The sequence below is a fragment of the Tilletiopsis washingtonensis genome, assembly GCF_003144115.1.
Source record: "Tilletiopsis washingtonensis strain MCA 4186 unplaced genomic scaffold FA09scaffold_4, whole genome shotgun sequence".
Classification (NCBI taxonomy): Eukaryota; Fungi; Basidiomycota; class Exobasidiomycetes; order Entylomatales; genus Tilletiopsis; species Tilletiopsis washingtonensis.
The window spans coordinates 558,171-567,237 of record NW_020312001.1 but is presented as its reverse complement, the minus strand read 5'-3'; the positions used below and the strand labels follow the sequence as shown (position 1 = coordinate 567,237).

The following is a 9,067-nucleotide window of genomic DNA, read 5'->3' as shown; positions in this document are numbered from 1 at the left end:
CCCCCCCCCCCTTGCAAATGTGGCAGACTGGGGAGGCATCTTAGGTCTTCTGCTGCCCCTCCTCTTTCCCGACCTCATCGGCTATCTCGTCGTGATGAACACGGCGTTGGGGCTCGGCGTGCCGCCGACGGCGGCGTGGCTGGCGTTTCGCGACTACATGCAGCGCACGCCCAACTGCAACATCGGCGCGCTGCTCAAGCGCGGCACGCCGCTCAGCGCGCACGAACAGGCCATGTACGACGCGCCGTTTGCGGCGGGCGAGGTGAGCAAGGCGGGCGTCAGGCGCTTCCCGGTGAGTAGGGTTGCGCAAAATCCAGAATGAGGCGCCCGGCACAAGCTGGGAGGGCAAAAGACAACGGCGGGCTGATTGCCAAGCTTGCCCCCTTTCACCCCCCCCCCCCCCGGCCGCCGCCGCAGCGACTCGTGCCCATCACCGCCGCGCACCGCGGCACGGCCGAGTCGCGCGCGGCGCTGGCCTACTTTCAAGCGCTGCCCCCGGTGGCGCACCGCTCCAACCTCTGCGACGCCTCGAGTCCGCAGGCGCAAGGGCTTGGCGCCAGAGTGGGGCAGCCGCTGCGCGTCTTTGTGTGCTGCGGCATGGCCGATCCCGTGCTGGGCGAGCCGGTGATGCGCAAGCTGGCAGACAAGCTGTGGGGAGCATCGACGGGCTATCACTGGCATGCCGTCGAAGAGGGAGGCCATTTCGTGCAGGAGGTGCGTTGTGTGCACGCCATCAGCCCCCCGCTCTGAGCGTTTCCTACCCCCCCCCCCCGCCCTCCTCTCCGTGTTTGTGCTGATCACAGGCGCCAAATTGCCGGATCCCCGCAGTGGTGCGAACACGTGCCGGCTCTGGTGGAGCAAGCATGGGCGGGCCCCGACCCCGCCGCCTCTGGCCGCACGCAAGAGAGTCCGCACGTCGTCGAGTGGGTGGCTCCTTCGAGCTCGGCCAAGCTATGAGGACGACGTACGCCTTCTTTCGCTTCTCTCTCTCTGTCCCCGCTTCTCGGAAATGTGGCAAATACAAGTGACATTGCAATCTCAGCCCTCAGACCGCGCGCGCGCCCCCAAGACCACCACCTCCGCTGCGAAACTCTAGACGGCACCAGCAGCCTTGCGTGCCTTCTCCTCGGCGAGCGTCTCGACGAAGGCGGCGCGCATCTTGCGCGCCCAGCCGTACAGGTCGCGCGTGCGGTTCAGCTCGGCCACGTACTGCGCTGCACGCTCGGCGTCGCGCAGTGGCGGGGCGATTGCTTTGACTGGGCGTCGTCGCGGAGAGAAGGCTATCAGCACACATGGGGGGAGGGGGGGGGGGGGGCGTTGCAGGGGTAATGGAGAGGGAGCAGGCCCAAAGCCTCGTCAAATGGCAGGGAAGGGGGATCAAACTCACGCAGATACACATTCTTGCCTCGCTGCTTCGTGTCCGAGATGACGAGCGTGGCGCAGAACTGCCGCATTGGCTCGGCCTCGTCCAGCAGCGTCCATGCAAAGGCAAAGCTATTGCTCTCCTTTGCGCCGCTGATGCGCAGGCCCGTCAGGTCTTCCAGCTTGGCCAGCTCGTCGCCATGCTCGCTCTGCCGTGCGTGGATGGCGTCGCGGTCGGCGCTGCGCTGCGCCTGCTGCACCGCCAGCTTGGCACGCACGTCGGCCAGGTCCTTGGATGCGCTCGACGTGCTGGCGCTGAGCGTGACGAGGCGGCGCTCGAGCTCCAAGAGCGCCTCGCGCGCCGTGGCATCGGCCTGGCGCTCCGCGGCAATGGCTGGTGTGTGTGAGGGCCATGTTCAGCATGGGGACAGCAACCGCCAATCATGGCGCCACGTCCTCTACCGCCAGGGCTTGCCTCTTGGATATACTCACTGGCATAAAAGTCCTTCTGGCTCTCCTTTGCCTCGTCAATGCCGCGCTCGCGCTCGCTGCGCTGCGCCGCCGCCGCGGCACGGGCGCGCTGCGTCTCGTCGCGCTCCGCATCCCAGTCCGCACAGCTGTCGGCGACGAAGCGCTCGAGGGCGAGGCCAAAGGCGCGCATGCGCGCCGAGAGGGCGCCGAAGTCGAGCGACGGCGCAGAGGCGCCGCCGACGTCGAGCAGCGCGTGCGCCGGCAGCTCGTACGACGGCACTACCGCCGAAGATGCCACGTGCGAGCGCGGCGTAGAGGCGGACAAGAGCGTGTGCGTGGAACGACGGGGCGTGGTGCCCGGCATGGAGACGCGCTTGGCCATGACGAGGGGTGGGGATGAGCGGTGGAAGAGGAGGTGGTGGTGGTGGTGGTGGTGGTGGTGGTGGTGGTGGTGGTGGTGGTGGTGGTGGTGGTGGTGGTGCCTTTGCGCCAGTGGAAGTTGAGGCGCGTGGGAGCAGCGCCGCCCGGTGCGCCGAGACGCGCGGTGTTGTTCTCGCGCCGCCGCCACGCGCGTCGCAGCCAAGCGCACGTGGCGACGCGTCGAGCGCCCCGCCGCCGCGGCGAGTCCAACACTTTTGCCGCGCCGTGCCGCTCTCTCAATCGCTGTTTCCGCATGCTCAAGTGCCAGTGACTTTGCTCCTGTGACTCCGTAGAGAAGCTGCAGCGGTCGTCGCACATTGAGTGCAGCTGAGAGACTGGCACGGCCTCGAGGCGCAGAGCGGGGCCGCACCCGCGTGCTGGGGCAAGCTGCTGCCGCCCCGCCGCGCCGCCTTCCGCATGCCGCGCGGCGCCGACGCGCCCGCCGAGCGGCGCCCGCCCGCCGCGCCTCGTCACTCGCGAGCGTGCGAGCCAAGGCGCGCATCGCTGCATCGCTGGGCTGTGGGCTTGGATCGCTCTCTCGACACCGCCACCGCACCCGCCCGAGCCGCCAACGGCCACCCGCAGCGCGCAGAGCACGCTGCCAGGCCGAGCCTCCGTCTGCTGCGTCCGCTGCCGCCGCGCTCCTTGCGCTCCCGCCACCACCTCGCGTGCCCCTCACCGCGCGCGCACTCACCTTCTCCCTCGCCCAGCATGCCGCCGTCTGCCGCGCCGTCGTCGCGCGTCCTGCTGCCCACCTCCTCGTCCAACTCGTCGCTGCCCAAGTCGGGCTCCAACGGCGCGCTGGGCGGCTCGGGCAAGGAGCAGCAGCCGCTCCTGTTCTCCTCGCCCGCGCGCGCCGCCGCCGTGGCGTCGCAGCTGCTGCTGCGCCCGCAGCCGGCGGCTCCGGCTCCGGCTCCCGCACCCACGGCGCAGGAGGAGGAAGAGGCAAAGGGCAGCTGGCGCAGCTGGAAGCGCGGCGAGGGCCTGCAGCCGTGGGAGATGGACATTGCCAACTCGCCCGAGGTGCAGCGCAAGGCAAACGTGGCGCAGATGTGTGAGTGTGGGTGGCGGGGGCAGTACATGGCAGGGAGCGGTGGCGAGGGCAGGTGCGAGCCAGCGCCACGATGCTGGCTGCTGCTGCTGCTGCTGGCCCGTGCTTGGACCTCTCTACGGCTGCGCTGCTGACGCTCCGTGCGGGGGGCGACAGACTTCCTCAACCACTACTTCGACTCGCTGCGCTACCTCTCCGACCGCCGCCTGCGGCAAAAGACGTTCCGTGCCGCGCACCCGCACACGCCGGGCGCCCTGCACGCGGGCGCCTCGGCCGAGGCGGCGAGCTACCTGGGGCGCGAGCGGGCGCTGCTGCGCAAGCGCCGCACCAAGCTGCGCCTCGAGAGCTTCCACATCATCACCCAGGTCGGCCAGGGCGGCTACGGCGAGGTCTTTCTGGCGCGCCGCCGCGAGACGGGCGAGGTGTGCGCGCTGAAGCGCTTGCGCAAGAGAGTCCTCGTCAAGATGGACGAGGTGAGTGCCCCCCAAGCGTTGGCAGAAGCAGACGACGCAGGCAGGAACTGACTACTCCCCCGCTACATAGGTGCGCCACGTTCTGACCGAGCGTGACATTCTCACGGCCACGCGCACGCCGTGGCTGGTGAGCCTGCTGTATGCCTTCCAGGACACGGAGCACGTGTTCCTTGCCATGGTGCGTTAGCACGCGAGAGAGCCGCGAGAAAGACACCGCACGGCAGAGCGCGGCTGACGGTCGCGCGAACATGGCGCCAACAGGAGTACGTGCCCGGCGGCGACTTCCGCACGCTGCTCAACAACAGCGGCGTGCTGCGCGAGGAGCATGCGCGCTTCTACATGGCCGAGATGTTTGTGGCGTGCAACGAGCTGCACAAGCTGGGCTACATCCACCGCGATCTCAAGCCCGAGGTGCGTTTCGCATCGCAAGGCGGATTGCGCACCTTGCCATGCTCACCACGTGTGGCCTGCCCCCCTCGCGCAGAACTTCCTTGTCGACTCGACGGGACACATCAAGCTGACTGACTTTGGCCTTGCGGCCGGCGCTCTCAACCCCGGCCGGCTAGAGTCGCTTCGTGGGCGGGTGCGTTTGGGCAGCTGTGCTCGCCCAGCGTCTTGCGCATGATGCCTGACACGTTTAGCTGTGTGCCCTTAGCTCGAGGCAGTCAAGGACACGTCGCTCATCTACCGCACGCCGCACGAGCGGTCGTCGCTGTACAAGCAGATGCGTGCGCAGAACGTCAAGTATGCCGACTCGATCGTCGGCAGTCCGGACTACATGGCGCCCGAGGTGCTGCGTGGGCGCGAGTACGGCGTGTCCGTCGACTACTGGTCGCTCGGCTGCATTCTCTTCGTGCGTATAGCTCTCGCATCCCCCCTGCGGCGCAAGCTCTCGTGTCCTGTGTGTGTGTGGCAGCCACGCTGATGAGCTGCCCCCCTTGGCACACGCGTGCGCAGGAGTTCCTCTGTGGCTTCCCGCCGTTCTCGGGCGGCAGTCCCGACGAGACGTGGGCGAACCTGAAGAACTGGGAAAAGGTGCTGCAGCGGCCCGTGTACGACAAGCCGCAGGACCTGCAGTTCAACCTCAGCGACACGGCCTGGAATGCCGTCACGCGGTGCGTGTCACGGTCTTTGCGCCGTAGCCAAGGCTCCGCTGCTTGCGCGCGCGCTTGCTGAACCTGACGCTCTTTGTGCTCTGGCCCGCCCCAGGCTCATCGACGCGCCCACTCGCCGCATCAGCAACCTGGCCGGCGTGCAGGCGCACGCCTTCTTTGCGCCCCTCGATCTCGCCGCGCTGCGCAGTCTCACGGCGCCCTTTGTGCCGCAGCTCGAGGGCGACGCCGACACGGGCTACTTTGACGACTTTGAGAACCCCGAGGACATGGCCAAGTACAAGGAGGTGCAGGAGAAGGCGCGCAACGTGGAGCGCGTCGACGAGGGCGGCAAGGGCGCCGGCGGCAGAGGCATGTGGGCCGGCTTTACCTTTAAGCCCACCACCAAGCAGGAGATGCAGCTGGCGGCGGCGACGCCCAAAGACGCATGCGACGCCTTTTCGACGATGTTCTAGCCGCCGCCCCCGCGACGCTCGCTACATCGCACAAGCACCAATCGGCCTCGCCTTCTTCTCCGCCCTCACTGCAGGCTCTCTCTCTCTGTAGATGCCCCCCCCCCCCTTAGACCCGCAGCTTGTACAGCACCCGTCTGTCTTTTCTCTTCTCTTCTCTTCTCTCTCTCTGTTTCCTCGCTGCCGATTCCCATACCCGCACCTGGCACGCCGCTCCTTGTCATGGCGCGCTTGCCTTGGCCCGTCCTTGCCCATTGATCCCTCCCCGCCGCAGCGCGACCTCTTACTTGTCCGTTAATGACCACGTCTGACCTCCTAGCAAGGACATGGGCATTGCGGCACCTTGCCTCAGGCATACACGCTCGCCGCGCCCGGTTGGAATCTCGTCGAGTGCGGCAGCACGGCGAGCGGCACGGCGCACTCGACGAGCTCGAGCTTTGTGCCCTGTGGCCATTCCTCGCCCTCTTGCCGCTGCAGCTGCGCGTGTCTGGCTGCGCTTGCGGGGCCCGAGAGCGCGTCGACGGCGCAGAGAGAGAGATGGTAGTGCTCGTACCCATCCTCTCCTACTGCCTCGAGATGCGGAGGGGGAGCGACCCGAAGGGCAGTGGCAGAGGCCTTGACGGTGGAGAGTGTAAGGAAGGAGAGGCGCACTGTCCAGTGCAGCTTGACTGCGCAGAGAGCCAAGGGGTGAGCATCGGCGATGCAAAGCACGCGAGGCAAAGGGGCGCGACGCTCACCGGCACTCGTGACGAAGTCCGGCGTGGCGCCGCTGGGAATCGGCAGCTGGAAGCCGACCTGTCCCACATCCAGCGCACATTCATGGGCCTCCGCATGCACGACCTTCGTCATCCGTGCACCTCTCGCAGCAGGCAGTGTAGCCAGAGTCGGCTCGATGCTCTCATGCGTCTCCAGCGCCGCGGCCACGCGCACCACGCGCGCCACGGCGCCGGGGAAGTTGGTCGAGACGACGCCGAGGACGGTGTCGCCGAGGCGATACTTGGACTTGACGAGCGTGAGCACGGCGGCGAGTTGGCCGTCTTTGGCAATGTCGTACGACACTGCCCCGTCGAGAATGTGAGCTGCCCGCGCGCGCTGCAGAGGAACGAGGGGAAGTGGGGTCAACGCACCTTTGCTGGAGTTCCGACTGAGCAGCTCTACAGCCTGCATCGTACTCGTCGGTCCTCCTTCTTCCTCCTCCTCCACGTCCTCCTTCACCGCGCCTACACTCGCTCTTCTGCCCAGCGGCGAGTTAGGTCTCGGCTCGAGCTGAGTCGGCACAGCCAGCGTCTCGGCTCCGCTCGAATGCGCTGCCGTAGAGCCAGGCTGTTGTTGTTGTTGCTGAGCGACGAGCAACGAGACGCGCTCCAGGTCCGTCGCTACGTCTTCCTCTCTCGTCTCCGTCGTAGCAGGCGTACACGAAGCAACGAGCGAAGTGGCATACGCATCGAAGGCCTTTCGGTCCATCTGCTCGTTCTTGCCTGTGCCTCCGCCGGCCTTGCGTTTCTCTCCCGACTTGCTGCCCTCTCGCACTGTCTTCTGCTGCTGCTGCGCTTGTGACTGCGGCGCTGGCGGCTTCTCATCGGCCTCCTCGTCGACGTGCGCGCTGCTCTTCCACACGACTGGATTCTGCAAGTCGAAGAAGAGCGTCGTGCCCGTCGGCGCGACGTGGTTGTAGATGCGCAGTGGGATGCGGATCAGACGCGAACGTTGTCGCCCACTGCTGCCGCCCGAGGAAGAGGAGGTGTCGAGACGATTGGTGCCGAGCGTGAGCGTGTAGTTGAAGGAGATGGAACGCCCGCTGTAAGAGGGTGGGAGATCGGGAGGCAGCGGCAGACGGAACGTGTCTGTTTCGCGCGCGCAAGAAGATGCAAAGGTCAGCCCAGCCTCCTCTTTTTCCCATGATCCATCTTTGCCCTCGACTACGCCCCCCTGGGCACCGCTCTGCAAAGACTCACAGCTCCGCCTCTCCCCCGGCTTCAGATCCACATCGACGAGCAGCACGCTCGGCTGCGTCACAAAGAGCGGCACCGCTCTTGATTCGCCCAGCTTTCGCCTCGTCTCTTCCAGCGTCGAGCCTTTGCGCGCATGTCCTCGCCACGCGCTCGGACTCAGATAGCTGCCCCACGAAGCTCTGCGCTTCACTTCTTCCGGCGCCGCCGCAGGTACTGCGGCAGCAGTGAGGCCGGCAGGCGCAAAGAGGGAGCCGCCGCCGAACGAAGAGGTGGAGAGCAGCCGACGCTTCATGTCCTCGAACTCCGCCGGCTTGATCAGACTCTCGTCGAGCCGAAACTCGCCGCCGAACTGCGCGTAGGCCCAGAGGAGACGCACACTGCCTTCTGCCGGAGCGGCGCGTCTCGAGGAAGAGGGAGGAAAGAGGGGCGATTGGACTGGTGTGTTGCTTGTGCTGCTGGAGGAGGCACGAGGAGCAGACCAGTTGGTGATGTCATCGCGAAGCACACTTTCAAGCGTGTCGTTTGCCGCCTCGCCGGCGCCGTAGAAGGTGGCGCGCGAAGTGGCGGGGTGCGCGAGACGAGGAGTAGAGGAGCCAGAGGAAGTGGAGGAAGAAGAAGGCTCGGAGTCGAGAGCAAAGGCGGAGGAGAGATCTTCGGCCTGGATGGCGGCGACGGACTCTTTGCGCGCGTGCGGGTGCGCCGCTGGTACGCGAGCGGAGGGCAGACGCGAAGAGGAGGCGCTGCGAGGGACGCTGGAGGAGGCGAGAGCGGAGGCGGAGGTGGCGCTGCTAGCGGAGGCGTGGCGCAGCTCTAGTGCCGTGTTGTGCGAGGAGACCCCACCCGAGGGCAGAGGCGTGCGGAACGCTCCGCCGCTGCCGCTTGCTGCGCCCGATGCGTCGTTGACAGGATGGCCGATGCCCAGGCCAGAGCGAGCATGAGAGGCAGACAGGCTCTGCGAGACGCGATGGCCCTTTGTCTGTGCCGTCGTCGATGCTGCTGTGCCGGCCGCAGCGCCCGAGAAGGCGCGTCGTCCGACCATGCCTCTGCGTCTCGGCACGGCTTGCTCCTCCTCCTGCAGCGAGGCGCTCGACGGCAGGCGATGCAGGCTCTCCGATGCGCGATGCAGGGCAAACGAGCGTCGAGGCACAGCAGACTGACTCAGCAGCTTCTCATCGCGCTCCCGCCGCTCCGCATAGTAGCGCGCATCCTGTGCTCCCTCGTCGCGCTTCTCCAGCGCCAGGTCGCGCGCGAACGTGCGCACGTCGACGGAGTGCGACTTGGCGTGCCCATGCCGGGGGAAGTAGCCGGATGTGGGTGTGGGAGTAGTGAGAGGTGAAGAGGGTGGAGGTGCGGGGAGCGTGTTGATGAACGTCAAGGTGCAGACGAAGGCTTCGCCGGCGAAGAAGGAGGAAGAATGCGGCGCGATCTCGACGAGCAGAGGCGTGGGAGAAGCACTGCTGCTCATGGTGGCAGTGAGGGCAGACGCCAGAAGACGCAGCGCGGAGTGCGTCGGCTGCGGCTGCGAGAGCTGGACAGAAGCGGGGAGGGGGATGGAGGCGGGAAGCAACCGAACGTCGCGCGTTGGCGGCACAGCGCGCGCCAGATGTTGGTGGCGCGCGCTTGGGCCACCCCGCCGCTGACTTTACCCGTACCCGGCCGCCGCATCGAGCTGGCGCGCGAGCCCACAGAAGAGGGCGCTGGCGGCGCCTGCGAGCATCACCCTCTCTCTCTCGCTCCCTCCCTCTCGCACTCTTCCAGCCCGTGCCATTCAGCT

At 67.1% G+C, this 9,067-nt stretch overlaps 4 protein-coding genes across 4 annotated transcripts; 2 read left to right on the top strand and 2 right to left on the bottom strand.

Annotated features, from left to right (window-relative positions):
* Nucleotides 1–94: 94 nt before the first annotated feature.
* Nucleotides 95–957, top strand: FA09DRAFT_336944 (hypothetical protein; the record flags this gene model as incomplete). Its single annotated transcript, XM_025743949.1, has 3 exons — nt 95–292; nt 418–714; nt 829–957. 3 exons carry the CDS (start codon nt 95–97, stop codon nt 955–957), a joined length of 624 nt encoding a protein of 207 aa, XP_025600394.1.
* A 51-nt stretch (nt 958–1,008) lies between these two features.
* FA09DRAFT_328228 (hypothetical protein) lies at nt 1,009–2,291 on the bottom strand. The gene is made up of 3 exons (XM_025741689.1): nt 1,855–2,291; nt 1,388–1,756; nt 1,009–1,256 (listed from the first exon to the last, which is right to left on the bottom strand). Exons 1-3 carry the CDS (start codon nt 2,213–2,215, stop codon nt 1,093–1,095), a joined length of 894 nt encoding a protein of 297 aa, XP_025600393.1. The 5' UTR covers nt 2,216–2,291; the 3' UTR covers nt 1,009–1,092.
* A 600-nt stretch (nt 2,292–2,891) lies between these two features.
* Nucleotides 2,892–5,685, top strand: FA09DRAFT_328226 (kinase-like protein). The gene is made up of 8 exons (XM_025741688.1): nt 2,892–3,307; nt 3,461–3,777; nt 3,848–3,955; nt 4,039–4,188; nt 4,262–4,360; nt 4,433–4,630; nt 4,735–4,892; nt 4,987–5,685. Exons 1-8 carry the CDS (start codon nt 2,965–2,967, stop codon nt 5,342–5,344), a joined length of 1,731 nt encoding a protein of 576 aa, XP_025600392.1. The 5' UTR covers nt 2,892–2,964; the 3' UTR covers nt 5,345–5,685.
* FA09DRAFT_315734 (Rgp1-domain-containing protein) lies at nt 5,476–8,858 on the bottom strand. The gene is made up of 4 exons (XM_025740814.1): nt 7,297–8,858; nt 6,469–7,185; nt 6,079–6,399; nt 5,476–6,009 (listed from the first exon to the last, which is right to left on the bottom strand). Exons 1-4 carry the CDS (start codon nt 8,756–8,758, stop codon nt 5,690–5,692), a joined length of 2,820 nt encoding a protein of 939 aa, XP_025600391.1. The 5' UTR covers nt 8,759–8,858; the 3' UTR covers nt 5,476–5,689.
* Between the last annotated feature and the right edge of the window lie 209 nt (nt 8,859–9,067).